This window comes from Triturus cristatus, chromosome 9, assembly GCF_964204655.1.
Source record: "Triturus cristatus chromosome 9, aTriCri1.1, whole genome shotgun sequence".
In the NCBI taxonomy this organism is placed as follows: Eukaryota; Metazoa; Chordata; class Amphibia; order Caudata; family Salamandridae; genus Triturus; species Triturus cristatus.
The window spans coordinates 1,022,191,377-1,022,214,682 of NC_140592.1; the positions used below are offsets into that span (position 1 = coordinate 1,022,191,377).

Consider the following 23,306-nt stretch of genomic DNA (forward strand, 5'->3'; position numbering starts at 1 on the left):
TCTCTGGGTAAAAGAATGTGTAACACTTCGGCATCAATGACAAGTGGCGAGTTCTTCCGCTCTCCTGGGGAGGTATGACGGATCGCTCTGGGACTCCTTGTCCCGGTTCACAGAAAAGCTGCCGAAAGAGGATCAGCAAGATTTTCAAGAAATCCTGCAAGAAGGTGGCTTGGTGGCAAATCAAGTTATTAGTGCAGCGGCAGACGCATCAGATCTGGCTGCCCACGGCTACTCCCATGATATATAGAAAAAGATAATGCCTCGGGACTGATACTCTCACATAAGTTTAGGCGAAGAGATAGATGAATTATCTCTCCCCTGGAGTAATATTTATTTCTCCAACAAAACCTGTATTATTAAATTTTGTGACCAAGTCAACGGCGATTCCAATGAAAACCAAAAATGTATCAATTACTTTTTATAAGTGTGAGGATATTTATTTTCTACCACACTTTTTTTGAAATTCTTTTGTTTTTAGACATATATATACAAACAAATACAATATTTACAATACTTACATATAGCACAATCACTGAACATATACATATCATCAAACGCCCTTTTTAATGTACCAGGATGCTTATGGGCTTTTTTTGAAACAGCATTCCTATATATAGAAGATCACTACTAAAGACGCACTACGAGATTTTGTCGTTTACAATCTCCTAATTATTTTGAGTGCTCTTTCACAAATAAGTCAAAACATAAATCATAATCCAGTGAGTGTCTTCAAAATAAATGTCGACGCGTTTCAGCCAAATAACTCTTTTGGCCTCATCAGGACTAGGGCATCCGAACCAATAATTTACAACCTGTAAGAACAAATTAATTGTCCCTATTAATATCCATCTTATCTCTATTTAGATTATATACACAGAAACACAGGAATAATATTAAAAGACACTATATTACAGTTATATTACAACAGTTCAAAACTGAAGTGGCGGCTCATACAACAAAACGTAGAACTTCAAATAACACACCCAGAGTGTATAACAACCTTACAACCCAATCTAATATATCACCGACAGTGAATGTAAAGCAATTAGGTGTATTAATATGTGATATGTTGAATAAACTTAAAATACCTTATATTGACAACTGCATATTACCTATTGTCCAATTAGGGTATGGTCGGAACAAATAATCGTCTTTTCTTTCTTTCTTTTTTCTATAAATTATTTTGGCGGGCTAAAAGCAATCAAAACCAAAAATTATCTCAATGGAAAATCACTCCACCTATAATCAATGTATCTATTTCCAAGTCACTGACTCCCACATCCGTTACCCTTTATCTTAAAGTCAGTATAATCTCAAAGTGCATCGATTGTATCGTTATTTAAAACGAGAAAACCCAAAGTAATTGACACCGTAGGTTACACCCATTAGGGGAAATTAGATAATAGAACCTGCCTATTATTGAAAAGGATATGTGGTACATACCTTGTGTATAATTATTCGACCCTTCCAAAACCACTCGTTATACGGTTCAAGTATTCTGCATATGTTTGTGCATATACACTGTTTTAGCACTGCTTGAGGTCGCCTCGCTCTCAACTCTGTCAATAGAACCAATAAAAAAACAAAATCTAAGTATCAATTCTCTTTAGCCTTGGTGTAACGGTAGGTATATTTACACTTTTGCCGAATCGTACGTCTCCTTACCTCGAAGTTTATACACAGGACCCACTTCTAACGTTCCTTCTCCCTCCAGTCTACACGGATCGCGTCCGATGTCACGTGATGCGGAAGTCTATTTAAACCCGGCAAATATTGCCGTAAACATAATAAAAGGACCACTCTCTCTATGTTGATGGTAGACAACGACATTGCCAACCATAGACCTAGTAAAAGGACTACTATTCAACTGAAACGGAGAACAGTAAGTTTATACATACGGAAACGAATAAATACCCAAATTCACCAAAATGCACATATATGTTATTGCCGCCATCATGGAAAGTCCTAATCAGGTCCTAATGGATTCAATTCAGAGTGGGGATAATTGAATAATATTAAATGCCCTAAACTAGCGTTATATGCTCTTCTTTTCTTTTACTCATTAAATACCTGCTTAAACAAGATTGAAAATAAAGTGCAAAAAAATGTAGAGAAGTTACCTTATATCCCAGTATATTACCGCCACTCCTTACATTCTAGCTATCCACAATACATTAGTGTAGATAAGTACGAACCGACTATTGCAAGCAACATCGTCTGAAGAACATGTGAACCCTTTTTACGCTCCATTATTGTATAAGAGCCCAGATCTCATCTTTATCATTAAGGCCTAGCGTTGTGGTATGATATTTCGCTATTAGTCTGGCCTCTAATCTGTTAAGTTTTGTTTGTAACTCAGTTTTTTCGAAATTACCGACTAAACACATTACTGACCATTTTAAGTCATTTTCTGAATGCAGATGGTTCTGAAAATGCTGCACCAATGGGGCCCCCTGAACTTTACATTTAATTCTTGATTTGTGTTGCAATATACGTTTCTTTACATGCTGTGTTGTCTGGCCTATGTAATATTTATTACAAGGACACTTTATGCAATAAATTGCATTTTTTGAATTGCAATTGGAAAATGTTTTTTGGTAGTGCGTAAGGCCATTAATCTCCAACTGTTTGGAGTCTTCTGTTAGATTACATGCCACACAGTTTTGGCATCGGAAGTGACCAACTACCGGTGGTAATTGCAGGAGGTTCCGCAGATCTTTTCTTGGTATTTCTGTCTGTCTTGTAGCCCTCACGAGTTGTTGTCGGATATTTTTACCTTTTTTAAAAGCAAACAAAGGTTTCGAAATTCCCAAAGGCTCAATTATTTTCCAGTTATTTTGGACAATTTTTTTGACTTTATTAGCTTTTGGATCAAAAGTCAACACACATGTCAATGGAGTGATTTTATCCTTTGCTTTTGGAACTAATAAGACTTCCCTCGGGGTGTACCACGCTCTTTTGAGTGCACCTTTCACTAATTTTTTCGGGTATCCTCGAGTTATTAATTTGTCTTTTAATATCTCTGCATTAGTGAAAAAGTCTTTTTTGTTTGTACAATTTCTTCTTACACGGAGAAATTGTCCGTACGGCAAATTTTCCTTTAAAGTACGTGGGTGGCTACTTGTAAAATGTAAAAGAGTGTTACGGTCTGTCGGTTTAGTGTATAGACAAACCCCCAGTACTTCATTTTCCTGTTGGATAAAGACATCCAGAAAGTTTATTTTGTCATGGTCAGCACTTTTAGTGAAGTTAAATTCAGCTGTTCTTGAGTTTAGCCAGTTGTGAAAGTCTTGTAGACATGTATCATCTCCATCCCAAATCATAAAAATATCATCTATATAGCGACACCAAAACCCAATATTGGTTAAAAATGGGTTGGTGTCACTATATATCCATCTTTTTTCGAATTCAGCCATAACTAGGTTAGCTATTTCAGGTGAAAAACTGCAGCCCATTGCGACTCCCGATACTTGCAAGTACAAATTTTCTTTGAAATTAAAAAAATTATTTTTTAAGCATAAAGTAGCTAGGGCTATTATGAATTCGGTAGGAACTTGATGGGGGCGATCTCTTTCACGGCTACTCCCATGGCATCGTCTCTAGACACTCAGCCTGGCTGCATCTAACGGATCTGAAACCAGATGCACAGCAAAGAATTGTGAATCTCCCTTTCATTGATTCCTCTATATTTGGATCGCATGCGGACGATGAGATGTCCAAAATGAAAACAGAGTTGGACACTCTAAAAGCCGCCAGATTGGAAAAGCAAAAGGAATTTTGACGGACGTTAAGTCCCTACGACCGGCGCTCCTTCCAGCAGAGTGTGCAAACCCCTCACTGGTGCACTCAGCATTAAAATCAACCCAGGTCTCACTACCACCAGAGAAGACCTGGTAGAGGAAGGGGAGCTGCAAGACAGCCATCTTCTACAACGAAGCAACCAGCAAAGCAATGAGCTATGGCTTCCTCCACGCCTGTTAACCACGCCATATTATGTTTCATCTGGAAGAGTGGAAGAAAATAACAAAGGACAAATGGGTGCTGAATATTGTGCAGAATGGCTATTTGCTCAGATTCAAATCCTCACCTCCATCAGTACTTCTGCGAGAAATTTCTCCAAAATCACCACTTGTTGCAAGTGGATGTGAACAGTCTTCCGCAGAAAGATGCCATAGAAACAGTCCTGATTCCATAACGAAGACAAGGAATATATTGTCGTTATTTTCTGCTACAGAAAAGAGGCCCTACCAGAGAATACAGACCAATACTCGACCTGAGATTTTTAAACAAATTCATCCACAAAGAAAAATTCGGATGTTAGCGCTGCACCAAATCTTTCCTCAACTTCACCAAGGGGACTGAATGTGCTCTATTTGACCTGCAAGACGCCAACATTCATGTTCCGCTGTCCAAGAAACATTGGAAATTTCTTCTATTTCAAGTGGCTCTCCAGCATTTCCAAATCAAGGTTCTCCTGTTTGGGCTCAAATCGCCCCCCAAACGTTTTCAAAATGCATGGCAGTGGTGGCAGCATTTTTTCGCAAACGACTGATATTCATATATCCTTACCTGGACGAATGGCTCCTGAAGAGCTCATCACCCACTCTGCTTCAGAGTCCTCTCTCATACTGCCTTCAACAACTGAGCAAACTGGGCCTACAAGTCAACTACAAAAAAGTCGATTTTTCAACCCGACCCAGAAGATCCCCCCCCCTACCTGGGTGCCTCACTGGATACCTCAAAGGCAAGTGTGTGTCCTTCGGAGGAGAGGTTATCCTCAATCCGAGAGAAATGTAACAATCTTCTTCTTTCTGAGCATCCCACAGTCAGACAGGTGTCCTCGCTGCTGGGATCAATGGCATCATGCATTTTCATAGTACCAAACGCCATGTTAAACATGCGTCCTCTGCAGCAATCTTTGAAGAACCAGTGGATGCAGATATCGGGCAGCTGGGAGGACCGTGTTTCTCTCACCCCAATCGACCAAGGATTCCATCAGATGCTGGATGTAGCGATCCCATCTACTGAAGGGAGTTACCTTACACCAGGACCCTCCTACTCACAGTCAGCACTAATGCTTCCCTCCAAGGCTGGGGGGCTCATATCTGTCCTGTCCAAGTGCAAGGGCTTTGGTCAGAGGCAGAACAACGGTATCACATAAACCTTCTAGAGCGGAGAGCCGTACACCTAGCTCTCAAATCACTGTTCCCTTCTCTCCAGTCTCGCTCCCTATTGATTCAAACGGACAACACCACAACAATGTATTATCTGAACAAACCAGGGGGGGTACCAGGTCGAGACCTCTCTCTCTGGAGTCTGACCATCTGGAAATGGCTTTTTGCAAGAAATGTAACCATTGTGGCATTTCATTTTCCAGGAACTCTTAGCGTCCAAGCAGACACCCTAAGTCGGGACTTCATCGAAGCTCAAGAGTGGGTGCTCAACAAGGGGTCACACGACTTTTTTCATCAATGGTGGTGCCAGACATCTTTCTGTTTGCAGACTCTGCAAACGCAAAATGCTCACCAACTAGGTTTACGGGGGAATGCCCTTTTGATAAAATGGTCTCAGAATATTACTATACGCCTTTCCACCAATCCTGTTGATTCCAGCAGTGATCAACAAATTCTACAGGACCAACACCAGAATGATACTGATAGCCCCAGAATGACCTCGTCAGTGGTGGTACCCGGACCTTCTTCAGCTATCCGAGGTTCCACACAAGAGGTTACCATGCTGTCCAGACTTGTTGTCCAAGAACGAAGGGAAGGTGTTTCACCCCAATCTCTCATCCCTATGATTGACGGCATGGCTCCTGAAGTCCTTCAATATGGACACTTAGATTTACCTTCGGAATGTATGAACATACTCAAAGAAGCTAAAAGACCTTCCACCAGAAATTCGTACACTTTCAAGTGGAAACGATTTTACTTGTGGTGTATGGACAATGGTCATGATCCTGTTCGGGGTCAAGAGCAGGTGATCTCACCGTATTTGCTGCATTTGACCAAATCTGGCCTTCAGTTTTCCTCTATAAAAGTTCATCTAGCAGCTATCACTGCATACAGAAAGTCCCCTACACAGGTTTCCTTTTTCCAAATTCCTGTGGTTAAAGATTTTCTAGAGGGGATAAGAAAGGTTTACCCACCGATCAGATCTCAATCTCCACCTTGGGAGCTCAACAGAGTTCTTGCTAAATTGATGGGTGCTCCTTTTGAGCCTATCCACAGAGCTTCTCTGCAGCATCTGTCATGGAAGGCTGCTTTTTCAGTGGCCATCACCTCTGCTCGCAGGGTTAGTGAGATCCAGGCCTTGTGTTGTATACAGCCCTATATTGTTTTTCATGCAAACAGAGTGGTTTTAAGAACCCATCTGAGTTTCCTACCTAAAGTGGCCTTGGATTCCCATATTAATCAGGCCATCACTCTGCCCACATTCTTTCCCAATCCCTCAAATCCTCCAGAGAGGTCCCTTCATTCACTAGACCTCAAGAGGGTTCTGAAATTCTATTTAGACAAGACGAAGGCCTTTAGAAAATCAGACCGCCTTTTTATAAACTATGGTTCCATAAATACTGGTTCTGCAGCTTCCAAAAGATCTATCTCTAAGTGGATAGTGTCATGCATATCTTTGTCCTACTAACTAGCCAACAAAGCTCTCTCGGGCAAACCTAAGGCTCATTCTACCAGGGGAAAAGCCTTAACCACGGCTCTCCTTAGGAATGTACCTATAGCAGAAATTTGTAAAGCAGTCACATGGCGATCAGTTCATACTTTCACTCGCCATTACTGTTTGGACTCTGACACATAGGCGGATGCTCAGTTTGGGCAAGCCTCAATTAGACACTTGATTGGATGATTCAATGTTAAGGTGCTATATTTACTGTTGCTCGTCCGCGAGGAAGTGGGTATGGGCTTACTACTCTATTCAGTGCTTATGACTATTTAGGAGTATCCCCTGGGAGAGAAGGATAAGTTACTTACCTGTAATCCTAGTTCTCTTCCAGGGGTATCCTCATCAAAGTCCTAAGCAACCCTCCTGCCTCCCCGGACGAGTATTGACAGTATAATAGCGTGTTGTTTGCACCTTGTGTCTTGGTTACTACGAGTTAGTACACCGTAAAAAAGAACTGACCTAACTGTCACCTGTGGTGCATGATGGGAGCAGAGGTCTCCTGGAGGTCTTAAAGGCACGATGTCCAGGTTCTTGGAAGCCTTAAAGGTAAGTTGTCAGTTTGTTATAATACTGTGATGTTTTCTTTATCTATGCAGTCTATGGGCTAATTGCCTGCGATTACCCGTTTCTTTCTCTGAAAATAGAGGGCTGTCTTTGAACACTATTGGAGTGTATGTTCTCTATTACAGTATTTGTATGTGGAATTATTTTAATTCGATGAGAAATCCATGTAATTTTGGCACATTAGCCTATTGGAACTCTAATAGGCTGCAGGTTATATGTATGTATATATGTATGTTTTGGAAGTACTCTGTACTGGTTTGTCTAAACATACACATGTATATGTATTTTTATACATGCTCCAGGGTCCCGCACGTGGGCGGGGATTAGTCAGTGGTTATGACTATTGATGAGGATCCCCTGGAATAAATTGGCTGGTTTCCCTCAAATGATTGCATGCAGCTCCCTGCTCTAAGATACAGTAATCTCTAGGGGTCTCGTCAAAGGGAAGCAAAAAAGTAATTTGAAATTAACATTTAATACTAGAAGGGAAGAAAGCAGTATTTTTAAAAGATCGTCGTAGCAGCTTCAATTACAAAGCTAGATACGTGGGCAGAAAAGACTGGAAAGCTGCATTGCAAAATGAGGCTACAACAATATACCCCCTCCTCTGCATACTGCTTACAGATGAAATCAATAAGTGTACTGTTGCTGAAATCATTCGGCACGTCGAGTCACTGACTCAAGCCTCAAGTTTGCTGGAGAACAGCTCGGGCATATGTGCAAAGCACAGCAATAGTAATGCAGAAGACAGGAAAAAAAATGCATACGAAATGACTGCAAAATCCTCCGAACAACATCGCTCACTAGATTATGTTCAGTCTTCTGCACACACTCTGGAGCAGTCACTTGCTAATTATTGACTATTTAGGCTGCAACCTTAGGCTGTTTTCAAGTCTATCACAGATGGGCTCAATGAAATTCTATTAGGAGACAGTAAGAATTCCAGTGAAAAACTTTATCAGATGTATCGATACTCAAGCAAGAGGTGGCTGACAAAAAAGACCTCTTGCATCCCAGACATTGTCCAAAAGACGAGTGCAAGGACATGAAGAATCGCTCTTGTTGTGGGTAATCGTTTTTTAAGCAATCTGAAAGAAAATGCCCCCAGAAGAGGGATTTTGTCATATTTCTAAAATGCTTTTTGGGAGCTGCTGTGTGATGCAAAAAACGGCTAACTGTCCAGAGAAGGAGCAAAGGCACTCAAAGGAATACCAATGACCTATTGGTAAAAATATTCTAATAATGGGCAAATTAAAAAAATGCTTTTCACTGCACATCGGTAAGTACCTCTTTTTTTATACAGGAAATTATCAGAATGTCAAGGCTGTAACGACGGAGTTAAATACCCAGAACATTAGTGGCCTCGAAAGGCAGGTATGGAGGAAATGGCGTAAGGACTCTGAATGGAGGTAGTTTGGGCTACCCTGGATATGTTTCATCCCTAAGGGTCACCAATGTACACATAACACTTCAAAGATCATTCGCACTCTGAGGGAAGAAATTGACTATGAAAGGGTAATTTCTACTGTTTGCACCTCTCTATAATCCTGTGGTGTTGTAGGCATTTTGCCTTTAAAATTGTGAGTGATGTGCCAGTTAATGGAGTGAAACAATTATCTTGCTCTCAAGTATTTCCTCTGATATTTAGGAGTTGGAGAATGCAGAGTTCATCCCAATGCCTGATAGTTCAGCGCCATTGAGCTTGGGATCTACGGAGCCAGAGAAGACCACGCTTCCCTTCGATCAGCTGCAAGGGATGGCGACAAATCCAGAACCGCTTCCTGTGTCTGAAAGCTACAGCAGCGATTCCCCGGTAATAAGACTGACAGTAGGATGTTTAAAACGAGCATTGGCATAGCGAATAGGTCTCGCCTTTGGGACATTATAAGTGCTTAGCCATGCAACAGTTGATGTTGCACCAAGGATATTGTGCTGCATAACTAAATACTTATAAGGTTCCCAAAGCGAGACCTATTGGCTATGCCAATGCCCGTTTACTTCTGCTTCCATTGTGGTTTTTAATTGATACCGTTTTTTTATGTTGTGGTGCTGGTAAATTGATGCTACTGTGTTTTAGTTAAATGTTATATCCAATTAATGATTCTATGTGTGTATGAAAGTCATTTGTTTACATTTTGCTACCTGTACTGCAGCTTGTATCTTATGTCACATGACTAGGTGTAGCTGGCTGTTGGCTTTTGTGTATTCCTTCCAGACAGTGAGACAAAGGGGGAATAGGTGTTGGCTGGATGGGCCTTCTTTAACTTGCTGAGGGGGAGGACATGCCACCTACCACACTTTCACATCACAGAGACTCTGCCTCAGCACAGTCACAAAGGGTTCCCTACTAGTCTTTTGTGCCCCTGGATAAGCTGGGACCATGGCAGTGTGGACACCTCTGAAGTGGGAGGATTCTAGAAGCTTTTCCCACTTCAAAGTAGGCAACAGGTATAAATAAGGGACATTCAGACCCAACTCTTCAATACACATCTGGACCTGTGGAAGACTCAGAAGGAGGACTGCTGGGCTGCTCTGCTGCAAGAAGGACTTTTACTCTGCTGTCCTGCGGCCTGATTGAGAAGGACTGGCCCTTCATCTTTAACCCAGGACCACTAGAGTGACTCTAAGGGCTAGCAGGCTGGCTCCTAATCAGAGCATTAGGGACAGAAAAACTCCAGCCACCTTAAACCCTGCACCTAGACTCTGCCTACTGTGAGTCCTGCCCCCCAAGTGGTGCCATCCCAGTACTGGACCCTTGAAGTGATCCTAGACCCTTGAAGTGGGTCTGAAAGTGCTCTGCCAGCGCAACTGTGGTTCTAGCAGAACTGTCAGCAGCATGACGCATCGCCTTGCAGATCCGCACGGGAACCACTGCAGTGTGATGCATCCCCGGCGCAGGACCTCGGAACCGGTGCTTTGCGATGCATCCTCCCGCCACTGACGCAGGACCTCCGCATTGCAGTCTTGCAGCCCCTTGGAACTGCTGCTGCGTGATTAATCTTTGATTTTCCACATTGCCTCTAAGTGCCTGACTGCTTTTGTGCCAAGCTACTAGAGGGTTGAGCATAGGTTTTATGGTTTGCTTGTGTTTCACTCTGACAATAATTGTTGCTGCTTGAGTAAGGTTTCACCCCCCTCAACCAGTAACCTAATCTCTTTCAGAGTTTCTAAAATCCGAGAGAAATTTAAAAGGGGGAATTCGTGTACATGCTATTTTGATGAACAGGAATTATTGTGCAGTTTTATGTAAGGAAAAAACAACCCGAAGGTATCGGAGCGCTTTAACATGAGCACCAGTTACATTACATAAGATGACATTCGTTAGAGTAAGCATTGCAAAAGCTTTCCTGCAAGCTGTGCTAAGAATGTGTTAACACTGGGCACTTGCAAATATTATGGTATTTTGTAATTTTCGTATGATCGGGCTGGACATTGCCCGATCATGCGACTAGATCACTTGGTAGTTGTGTAGTCTCGCTCTGGACACTTGTAATGGACAGAGGGTGGACAAGACCAACTGACTTCGAAAGCCTGCGCACTGATGTTTGTTAAAGGAAACTGCCATTTTAAAGAGTGGTTCATCATAGGAAAACTGAACAACAGAAAGGAAAACAAAACAAAACTTGGGAGTTTCTGAACAAAAACACTTTTTCTGAAGTGTTCCATTATGTATAAGGGTAGCCTATGCCGTTTTGATGTATGATGACGTTTCTTCACTAAATAACACCTGGTTATTTTACTGACTCATAAACTATGCCGCAAAGAATCTGAGCTAGGTATTTTGATTGTCTGTCGTTCATCTCGATGCCCGGGCACTCGTGCCTGATGTAAGTTAGCGGGTGTGCCCTGTTATGAGATGGCGGCTGTGCTATCACGTTACTGGTTGAGGCTCCTCCCTTGATACCGGGTTCCCAGCCCTCCCCGGGGATGGTGGCACTGTTGCTACTGTTCAGAGTCTGGAGCCTAAGCTTGGAGGCTCCAGGTTGAGCGGACCCATGAGTTAGGGGCTGGCAGACGGGCCCGGCCTGGCCTCCTTCAACCCCTTCATACACGAGGTGCACCGGCATGGCTTTCCACAGAGAGCGCAGGTAAAAGGCTGAGGGGAAGGAGGGCAGCGTCAGAGTAAACAATGGTGCAGGTGGATGAAGAACACAGTATAGAGACAGTGACCCTGGAGCGAATGAAGAGGGAAGGGGGCAGAGAGATGGAGAACAATATGAGTAGGGAATGGGTGAAGGAGAGTGAAGATGTAGAGGAACAGACAAAGTGGGAGGATCAGAGATGGGCAAATAGGCTTGTGAGGGGAAAAGGTGGTAAAGAGGGCAAATAATGGTATACCTTTCAAGAGTCTTGACCGAGGCAGAAAGTGTAAATGAGTGAAAAAGTGTGGCAGATGGATGCAGGACAACCATTAAATGCGAATCGGGGTAAAAGCGGTATGGTGCACTTGGCAAGATTTGGGGAAAATATTTGTAGAAGATGACGGAGTAAGGGGTAGAGGTGAGCAAATATAGAGATGATCGAGCAAGAAAATGGGTAACTGACCAAGCGGCTAAAGATCCGTGGATGCAAGGAATTCGAGAGACTGGGAGAATAAGTTTAACAAGAAGTGCAAGCAAACTGAGAGGGCGGAGCGAGCGAGTGGCCGGGACGAGTGGGCGAGGAGAGGCGCTTGGGAGAGCAGTCTGCTCATTTTCAAGCACTGCACTCGTGCTTGTGGCGCACCCCTGCGTGCTCCTGTAAGGTGGATGCCGCCACAAGCACGAGTGTGTGCTTGAAAATGAGCAGAGCGACAGCTAAATACCCTCCTATGCAGCGCATGCGTGCTGCGTAGGCGAGACCTAAACAATGGGGAAGGAGATAGGAGGTATAGTTGATAAGATCTTACGTGGGCTGTATGGATTTAATATTATTGTGATTGTTAGGTTGGTGTCTGGATTTTGTTCTGTTCACCATGGAGAAGATACTAATGACTTTGTGGGTGGTCAGACTTATTACCTTTTTTTCGAAAGAAGAAAAAGGGACTCTGTTAGACTTGAAAATGAGTCAATAAAATGAAGTGTCATACATCAATATGATTTAATTGTTTTAAATTATATCAATCTAATATAAACAACCAGGCGTCTCAGTACCAGAGTGATCACACAGTGAACTAACATGGTGAAAAGGATGTATACAAGGAATAGGCGTGCAGGACCAATGCTGACTCGAGTGAAGGAACAGACTGCAACAGAGTCCAATCATATATATTGCTTTCTTGACAGCAGTTACCTCCCTAGCTAGCCCAGGTGTCAAATTGTTAACATTATCTGACCCATTCTTATGTTCATCATCAGGACAAAAACACTCAAGTCCAAGCACTAAGAAAAGAAAAGTAGGTATTTAGATTAATTTCCCAGGAGGTGTGCCAGATGGTCAAATGGAAGTCCCTCCGTGCTTGGGGCATTTTAAAATTTTGCAGTTTCTTGAGGGGGAAGGTATCAAGGTACCACAACGAATGAGCAGCTTTGTAGAGAAATCCCCTGAATGGTATACAGTAGGCTGTGGCATTTTTGCCAGGAGGGGGGCATAGCAGATGTCTGTCTGCACATCTGTTTTGCTATAAAAGGAATATTTCTAAAATGGCTACAAAAGACCAGTATTTGGTGTATGATGCCTCAGTTTGAAAAGGTAGCTAGTTAATGGGACTCTTACTGGCAACTTAATTCATCAGTCACAGAGAATCATTCTATTGGGAGAAACCATCCACTGCTACGTTAAGCTCCTGGATTTGGTAAATATTCTTATGAAGACAACCAGTTCTACACCCTGAGATTCCTTCCAACATTCATAATATATCTGCTTATGTGTGAGATCCCACAATACAACTTTTCAATATTTTAATAAAATACTGCAGATAGTAAAAAAAAAATAGATAGTGCTCCTTCAAAAGTGTATGAACTGCTCTATCCCATCATGCTAAGCAGGGTGACAGGCAGTCTGTTTCAGCTCTGTGCGAAAAATCCTAGAAGGTTTGCTTTCTACAAAGCTATTTCTGGCTGGAAATACCAGGTTTTTTTCTGAAGTGGAGGAGGTTCAGTGGTAATTTGACTTTTTATGATTGCTTTAGCCCTTTTTCTGAACGAGAAATGTGTTTTCTCTGTTTCCTTGTGGCTTTCATCTCCCTGATGTCTAAACTCAACAAACAGGCTTTTTTTATGTTCTAATTGTGGAGGAATGATGTCCAGAATATCTGCATGGTGTCTCTTCTGGACTCACTCTCCATTAAAGACTGTGATATTTGTAAAAAGATGTCGTACTCAGAGGTACAAGAAGGATGCCCACCTTAGGGCAAAGAAGGATGAGATTGGTGGAACATCACCTCTTTCAGCTTTTAAGTCTGCCTTGGAGGGAAGGTGTCCAATTTCTACCCGTTCGCCCCCACCCCCTGCATGACACTGCTTTGTCACTCAGTAGGTGAATGGGCGCATCTTGAAGGATCTTGCACTTCCTGTTGACATTCAGGCAGCCCTTTTGAAGATTCTTAATTGAGGCATTCCCACATCTCAAAATCAAGAGGTTCGGAGTACTCCTGATCGAAGTTGAGGCATCATTCGATGTTGGGGATTCAATGTCGTCCATAATTTGTCTTTTTTTTTTTTTTTTTTTTTTTTTTTCTGGTGAGGAGTTGCCTTCCAAGTCATGCACTCGGAAGAGGATTAGACAGACTATGATATTGCCTTGCAACACCTGCGGTTGCTATGCCATCAGCTGAGGATGATGTCCAACCAGTCTATTTTGTGGATTTAAGGTCATCCTCCTCCTAAACTCCTGATGCCAGCAGAGCCCCCTTCTGTTCTACCTGGTCGAAAAGATATTGTTGAAGCTGAAGTGACTTGAATTCTGAGGGTCGCGGCACATCGGGGCATGAGAGATCTGAATGTCCTTGGTCCTAGGAAGTGCAGGATCTCTTCTTAGCATTCATTCATGGATTCCAATGATTCCACAGTTTGGTGTGAACTCTCTCCTGTATCACCACTATTCTATACTATAAAGGTTGTTTCTGATTGAAGACCTTATCTCATTTCATGAACTGGCAAACAGGGCTGTGAGAGAGTCCAACATTTAGACAGTAACTCCGGAGGTGACCACGTTTTTAACAATCCAGATGAAACCTCAGGCAAGACTATCGGGTCTCTTGCTAAAAGGCCTGTTAGAACATATGATGGACACAGTTACAAATCCTTTCTCTGTGCATTCCTGTGAAGAGAAGACTAGAGAAAAAGTTCAGACCTGTTGATTTGGATCTGAGGGTTCTTAGAGAAGCAGTACTGGCGTATGTTTTGGTGGTGGCTGCAGAAAAGAGAAAAATAAGTAGAGCAGGGTTCTACATCTTTAAAGCCACCAGAGAAAGAAAGCAGAAGATTGCACTCTCTTGTTAAGAAGATTAATCCAATGTCGGCATGCATTCTCAGAACGCCCAGTTATGATCTTCTAGGCCATTATGATAGGTTCATTTAAGATTCTAAGAACCAGTTTTTGTGTTTTCTCCTGCGAAAGAAGGTAAAAGATTTCATAGAAATATTCAAGGAATTAATGGTCACCTCAGACGACTTGGATTTGCTCTGGATACGGCTGACCTAGCGGCTGCTGACATCTGGCATTGTATTTCCCTTTGACACCGCATACTCCACAAGAAGTGCTGGAGCTCTTGTATGTTTGCTTCTAATTAAGAGATACAAAAAATGAAAACAGAAGCAGAGCCCTTGAAGCTAGTGGGTTTGAAGGGAAAAAAAGGATTTCTTCTGTTCCAGTTTAAGGGCTTTTTTATAGGGCACACAATATGTTCACATACCTTTCTGGGAGTGTCAACTCCAGAAACAGTGGCAACTTCAGCCCTTTCAGAAGTAGAAGTCCTCTCCGAGAAGACGATCTGGTCAAGAGCTTTCCATAGCCTCTGGAAAGGCCTCAGTAAACAATGATTCCCTTTTCCTACCCCCACCATTTAGCAAAAGCGTTTCAAACTACCTCTCTGCTTGTAGGGTTTTATGGGCAAATGGGTACTAGATATTGTGCAGAATGGGTACAACATCATATTTACCACCTCCTCAGATTCCACAACAGGGAGTGAAACCTTTTAATCTGGTCCAGAGACACAATAGCTGCTGGATAAGGACACAATAGAGCCAGTTTCCAAACATTAGCAGAACAGAGGTGCTTATTCGCTGTATTTCTTGATCAAGAAAGGTCCCAAGCAGGAATCTAATCTGATTCTAGACCTCAAACTTAAAGTTTACTTCAGATGCCCTTTAGTCCCTGTGTTTGTGGTACAGAAGAAAGAATCTCCTTACAGGAGTTCTCGTTGCCCTTTCACACCGGCGCCAGTACAAACGCTTCACTGGAGGCCTGTGGTGCTCATTTGAATGATCTTGCAGCACAAGAGCTGTGATCTCCAGTAACCGAAGGGTTTTATTGCTGTTCAACTGGCTCTGAAATCCTTCTTGCCAGGAATCTAGGTCAGCAGATTTCTGCTGCAACAGACATGGCTGCCATGCACTACTTGAACAAGCAAAGAGGCCCCGGTCCTGAGCAATACTGGCTTGCAACATCATTCTGGGGAAGTTGCAATTTTAGTGGCCATTACGTCTGCCAGGAGTGAGATTCAGGTTATATTTACTGATGAACCGTACGTGGTTTTCCATTGGAATAAAGAATTGCTAAGAACTCCTCCTTTTTTGCCAATGGTGGCATTTGATTTTCACATTAATCTGACTATTTCATTTGATACTTTTTCTCGACTCCTGTGTCCCCGGCAAAGAGGGTGTTATTTCATAGCCTGAAGGCCAGAGATTCTTGAAGTCGAGCAATTCTTTGTGAATTGTAGTGCTGTTAGAACAGGTCTAACACCTTCTTAGCAGGTCATAGCTACTTGGATTGTATCTTAACATGTTCACCTGTTATTTTAAAGCCAATAGGTGGTTACCTGGCAAGCATAGGGGCCCAATCCACAAGGAGGAAAGCAGTTCCTGCTGTCTTGATGAGACCTGTTCCCATCTCTGATATTTGTTAGGCTGCTGCTTGGAGATCTGTCCATGCTCATGCTGAATTTTGTTTGGGCTGTAACTTTAAGGCAAATACCTCAGTGCAGTGTTTCTTAATCTTTTTACATCTGTGTGTCCCCACTTATTCATTCCTGGATACCGGGAACCCCACTGAATATTTATTTGAATCTGGGTGCCCAGGCCTAAGCAATTTTAATGGTTTGAACCACAAAACAATGCACCGATGATTAAATATTGTATGTAGTTTACAAACCAACATAAACTATTTTAATTATAATGTGAAGGTTGGAGCTTTTCTAAACTCAATTATGGCAACCCATCGTCCATACTATATTTTGCTTGATGCACGTGCCCTTTCCTACAATTAAAGATATCAACATACCTTTCAGCCTCCAATTTCAAATTCCTAGACATTTACAGAACATTTTAAAATGGTTACTTTTTTTATTTATATAGACTTTAGTTGTCTGTTTATATTTACTTTTCTAAGCAGCTGTCCCCCAACCCCCCTTTCAGGGTAGGTTGGGCGGACCCCCAGGGGTTCCTGGACCACAGGTTAAGAACCACTGCTGTAGTGGAACCATTGGCACTTTTTAAAACTCTGTTTTATAACACTATTCTCATCCCCAGGTGTACTTCACTGTACCGGAGACAGCGTGCTTGTCGAGCGATAGCCCATCAGGGTGCTCATGCAACTCTTTGAGGGCCGAGGTCGATCGGCTTCAGGGGCAGGTCAGAGAGTGTCTGGCTGAACAGCAGAGGCTGCAGCAGGAGAACACACGACTCTCGGCAGAGCTACAGAGGCTGAGTCATGATTCTCTGGAAACAAAGCAGGTGAGCCTTAAATGACTACGCCCTTCACCACAGGGCTTTGGTTTGGGACTCTGATCAGGAGAGGGACCTTCCCATTTCAGCCGGAAACATTCGTACCAGTAGCAGACGCCTAGAAGAGCTGCTAAAGAGCTCTAACCAGAACATAGTAATCTAGCTGTAGTAAGGTCCCGTCCATTTCATATCATACATGTGACGAACCTTCTTCCTCAGTTACCATGTGCTATAATTTTTAATAAAGCGTATAACGCATCAAGCAAGTTCTTGTTGAATACCGTATAAAGCAGCTTTACAACTTATGTGCATTTACCACTTTTTCTCTTCACAGCTGACCCAAACTGTGATCAAGCAGGGAGAGGTGATCCAGGTGTTACAGCGACAGGTTAGTAGTCTGACAACTGCAGTGGAAGTCCAGTGTAGGAACTGCTGAGCGAATGGTAGATTTAGAAATTACAAATATCAGGGTTTAGAAATGAAAATATAAATTCTCTAACATGTTAGGAGACCTGAGACAGGTGATTTACTGTGCGACAAATTTACATTTGGGTCACTGACAAACTGCCTTTCCCTGTGGTGTGTAATGCTTTGAGGTTATTAGAGGGGATTTTGAGTATTGAGATGCTGCTGGCGGAGGCTGCCTGTTATATTGTTACTGCAAGCTTATTCTGAGTTTTTCTTTTAACAGTTGGAGTTTTTCTTCAAGCTCTCTCGCACTACTGCTGCTGGCACTGATGGCACAAGAGAAGACACTGAGGCGGATCTAAAACACGACTCTGATACAGACTCCTGGTGTTTCCTTGGGCCTGACCCATGCAGGTCTATGCCAGGTGCTGGGGTTTAGTCCTAAAAACATAATGCGATTGATTCACCATCACCACACAATAGTAACTGAAAGCCAAGCACCTTCCTGTGCTGTGATCACCTCCCGGATCAGAGCAGGAGTGAGCGCTGGAGGGGAGAAGGCAGATTCCCCCAGCGGTGTGTACACGCGACAGTCACGGAGGAGAATGCTGTCTATAGGATATTGGTTAGGGCAGTCGGTGCTCTGGCTATGCATGCCTTCTCCACTCCTTCAGCAGCACACATTTAACGTTGGTCGAGCCCGTTTCAATTGCTGATCTGGTGTGTAAGAGCAAAGCAGTGGAAATATTGGCCGACTTCGCCTGGATGGAGGCCCTGACACTTCGCTGTTTCAGGCAATTGACTATTTCCAACGTATGAAGAGTAGGAGCAGTGATATGACGGAAGTATTGCTTTTCAGGACACTTCATCTGGCACCAACATGCTGTTATGCACACCCTGAAATAGACTTAGCTGGTTGTTGTTGACTGTGAGAATATCTGCTGGACTCGTACAGCTATGTGGAACTGTGTTATTTGCACAGACAGTACTGTGACATGGGTGCATTAGTCTCTACTGTCAGGCTGGAGAAAAGTCTGTTTTGAAACCTAATTTTCTCTTCTTCTACACTCTTCATAACTTCATACTGAACATTGCGACGGGTAGTAGCTCATAGATGAGGAACACGGTCAGCTAACTAATAATTGCGGTTTGGGGAAACCAGATCAGTTTCGCTTCCATTAATACCTGTTCAGGTGTCATTTGATGTGCCTTTACACCATCCTGATAGTATAGCTCAGAATTAAAAATAGCAAAAAGCACTGCTTGGGCATTAGTTAACTATTATTCGGAGTGTAGAGCCTCCCCCAAAGAGCAATGCAACTTGAGGCAGTGTTGGCTTTGAGATATGCGTCCCTAACAACAAATGTGGACATTGAGTGAAGCTCGTTAGTTGTTAGTGCTTCTGTCCTGGCTCTGAAGAGGAGTGCAGCCAGTCATTGTGCTAAATTAATAGTCCTGAAATGACTATGTGGCAGTGAGTTTCTGGGGTCATTTCTTGCTTGAACGTTTTCAGGAAGATTGGAGTTTGTCCTGCAGTCCTACCATCAATGAGTTATTTGAATATACATCAAACCCTTCTTGCTTATCTATCCTGAACGCCGGACAGGTAGTTGGCTGCTCACATGCAGAAAGACACCCAAATGCACATGTTCCACCTCCTCAAGGGAGATGGACTGATTGATAGATACCCCCACAAATGCAGACTTTCTTTAATCTCACAACCTGTTAAACCAGGCAGATGGCATCATGGATTTTCATACTGTGATGTGATAAACTCTGGCCTGGTTCTGCCAGATTGTAGGTAGTATATCTCTCTTATGGATGGCTGTTTTGACTCCAGAACTAGCACTTCACATCAGTTAAGGCAAACAAAAGAAACCCAAGAATACTGCCGCACATAGAGGTGGAAAGATTGAAATTGAGGTATTTTCAGGAACAACTGATTATCTTTAAACAAACTTAAATAACTAATTAAGGCATTAAAGATAGATCAACTTCCAGAAAGTAACAAATGGATAAATTAGAGGGTTTTTATTATAAAACCTTTCAGCAATGTTTTAAAGGGGCCATCCGATGCATGATGTCACAGTAGTTCACAAACCCTAGGCAGATATCAATGTCGATTTGAGATGCTGGAGTGAGTAAATAAGTGTGGTGTTCTTTGCTTTGTTATACTGCCGCTGTAGCCCCATTGTACGAAATCTGACAGATTGAGGGAAAGGAAGGCCATAGATAAATCTAAGCATTCACGTAGCTCTCACATGATTAGTGATGTGACTGTTGTCAGGTCAGTCCCATGTTTGAAGGAGCTGCACTGGAGGAGAACTCATGTTAAAAGAGCATTTGATATAAGAAGCCTGTTTGACAGACCTCGAATTCCAATGGCTTAAAAGCAAGGGACAATTGGGGTGCACGCTGGGCATACCAGAATTCTAGCCTGAACTGCTTATGTTATTTAGTAATGTGGTATCCGATGCTGTGATGAGCTGACATAATGTGAAGCAATATGCCTTTCTGAAGTTTTGCTATCTTCGGCATAATTCTCAAAAATATCCTTCCTAGGGATTTACCCCTATCTGCTCTCCGCAATGTTGCTTTGACTGTAGGAAATATTTTCTGAGGTAGTAGGCACAGTCACAAATGATATCCTTCTCTTACTGGTCATTCAGAACTGAGTAATGATCAGCGCTATGCTGCTTTGTATTTATTGCTTTAGCTTTCACAGCACATGTTCGCCTCTTAGGAAAGATGTGTATGAGTTTCCTGCTTACTTCATTTTTGTCGATGGAGCAGCATTTGTTATTCTAGTTGTGCATAGAGCTGTCAGTCCGTCTTTTTTGCCCGTTTGTTTCTCTGACATAGAACAGTGGTTTCTGAAGGATACTTGTAAATACAGATTTCTCACCTTGTGAATATCCCCAAGTGCCAGAATGGGTCCAGAAAACTAAAAAAAATATTGGTCCTGTATGCCGGTACATAGCATTGTGTGACTCCCTGTTGATGCTGTTCCACTCTGCAAGTGACAAATTGAATCACATAATTGCCACCCATGCAAGCTAAAGTCAGGTCCTTGACCTTCAACTCCCTACTATGGAGGTAAAATCAAATGCACAGACTGAGTTCCTGCAGCCTGGCCAGGCACCAGCAGAACCTCTTTTGCCTTTCAACGAGGCCCTCACTGACATGCTTTTGGGCTCTTGGGCTAAACCAAGCTCTGCCCCCCCCCCAGTAAACTGTCAAGTCACTGGTTGGCATAGTCCTACTCCTGGCAAACCGGCTTTCATGACTCCATACCCAGCCCCTGAAAGCTTGGTGGTGCAGGTGTCCACCAGAAAGGTGAACCTTATCTCCTTCCTGACCACTGCTTCTGACCAAGTTGAAATGTGGTACATTTGGGGAGCAAGTGTTCTCCTAGGCCAGTTTTGTCTTGAGGTCATTGAGCTGTTTGCTTGGACACTACACCCACACACTTTGGGACATGGTGGGCGAGATCTTACCTATGGTCCCTGACGGCTTGCATGCTTCTTTAGCCCAAACCATTCAGGATGCAGACCAACTCAGACGATTACGCCTGGAAGATCACAAATAGCAGTTCCACCTGAAAGTGGTGCAGGGCATCTTCCAGCAATTGGGAGAACCCTGTCACAATCTTGTCACCACCAGTGAAAATGCTCAATGTACACGTTTATGCACTATGAACTTCCTAAAGATGATTTCCCTATGATGCATTCCACATGGAGTAGAGCACGGGAATCCTTTACAACACTACCTCTCCTGCCCCGAGTTGTGAAGAAGATCAAGAACTACTGGGCTCAAGTCATCCTAGTGGCTCCGGATTGGGCCATGAGAGTGTTGTACGCTGAAATGCTGGCCTTAAATGTCTGTCCTCCTATCTGACTGCCACTTCAGAAGGATCTTCTGTCACCACATGAGGGTAGGGTCTTAAACCCAGAACTGCATTTGCATGCATGGAGCTTCAGAGGGAAACATTTATCTAATTCGAGCTCCCTCCTGAAGTCGTTGATTTCATCCTTACAACCAAGCACCCTTCCAACGAAATCTGTATATGCTGGACTGTTAGATAAGTTGGTGGCTTGGGTGTGGTACATTGCAGACCAAACTGTCAGATGTATTGTTTGTTTTTGTCTTTCCCCAGCAAGGATTTGCTGTGGTCACTTTTAAACGTTGTCTGTCTTTCTGGCCTTTTTGCATTTGCCAGACTTGACGTCTTTTTTCAAATGACAGGTTGTGATGCACATCCTTTAAAGTTTACAAGATGCTTCCGCCTAAGCCCTTTGTGATGCCACAGTGGGACTTAAATATGGTTCTTACTTTCTAAGGTGTACCCCTTTTCAACAGATGCACAGCTGTCCATTGCACCTCCTCACCTTACAAAATGGTCTTTATGGTTGCGATAACATCCACATGCTGTGAGTGATCTTCTGGCCCTCTCGGTCCAACCTCCTAATACCACCTTTTTTCCAGACAAACTGGGGTTAAAGACTCTAGCAGAGTTCCTACCGAAGGTGATCAGGCCGTTTAATTTCAGACAGGCCATCAATCACCCGACATTCTGTGGTCCATCTCAACCCTTGAAACCGGAAAAGAGACTCCTTCACTTGGACCCCAAAAGAACCCTGAGTTTTTACAGTGCTCATACCAAGGAGCATCAATTGCATGATTACCTCTGTGAGGTTGTCGTGTGCAAAGAAGGGCAAGTGGGTGCAGAAATGAATCATTTCCCAATGGATGGTCCTCTGTATAAAGATCTGCTATGCATTTACTAATGAGCAATCCCCATAAGTTCTGTAAGGCCTCATTCCACCAGGGCCAAGGCTGATACCACTGCGTTGACACGGGGTGCATGTCTTGAATGTCCGTCAGGCAGCTACATGGGCATCTGTGCAGACATTCAGTAAGCACTACTGCTTTGACTGGTTTGCCATGATTGGCATTTTGCCCTTTAGGTCTTGCAGGACTTTGAATCTTTCCATAGACCCAACAGGTGAGAAATCTGCTGTGTTAAGTGTCTTTCAGAAGAACGAGGTGCTTATCTATGGTAATGCTCTTTCTGGTAGATACTATATGTAATTGCAGATACCTCACTGCCCTCGCATCTCCCTTGTCTATGGAATAACTGCTTCAAAAAAGGTCCGGGTTTTAAAAATCTGCACACTGGTTCTTCCAGTTTGCTGATGGACTCTGTGTCTGACAGCTTGAACAGACTTAGTATAAGAAACATATATCCGTGTCATGAGTGGTGCTTACATGCGGCTCCTCTCTGCACTTCTTGAGCAAAATGGAGTTGAAACAGATCAGCACGATTCCACCTGCTGGAGCACTGCTCCTTGAGTTTTCCAGATCCAAATGTGGCTCCCAGGGATATTCGCAAGGTAAGCAATCTGTCATTAGAATATCCAATAGCAAAAGTGTGACCGAAGGTAAGTAACTTGTTGTTTAATATTATCAGTATTTCAACGAACCTTACTGTGAGCCTCAAAGGTGGTTACTTATCACTACGCCATCAACCATATCCGTGTTTTGTCCCAAAGATGTGGTGGGATGGAAGTCAAAAATTCTAACCCCACCCCCATTGAAGCTGTGACTCAGTTAATTCATGAAAGAAAATCCTTTAGCATTCTCATCTAAAAGAAACAGAAGATTTCATTTCTCCTTCTCCATTATTTAAACATTACCCTTTTCAGAATTGGATCTCTCATAGATCACATGCTTGAAACACGCTCTATCATCAGGCAGGAAGTTAAAGAATTAAACCTACATGTAGTCCTGTTA

At 43.0% G+C, this 23,306-nt stretch overlaps 1 protein-coding gene across 1 annotated transcript in view; it reads left to right on the plus strand.

The window, feature by feature from the left end:
- Positions 1–20,736, plus strand: part of NEK9 (NIMA related kinase 9) — a 276,348-nt gene extending 255,612 nt beyond the window's left edge. Inside the window, exons 20-23 of the mRNA XM_085626728.1 lie at positions 8,888–9,052; positions 16,911–17,114; positions 17,440–17,493; positions 17,797–20,736. Of these exons, the coding sequence (XP_085482854.1) occupies positions 8,888–9,052; positions 16,911–17,114; positions 17,440–17,493; positions 17,797–17,952 (579 nt within the window). The 3' untranslated portion in view covers positions 17,953–20,736. The remainder of the gene's footprint in view (positions 1–8,887; positions 9,053–16,910; positions 17,115–17,439; positions 17,494–17,796) is intronic.
- Positions 20,737–23,306: the final 2,570 nt, after the last annotated feature.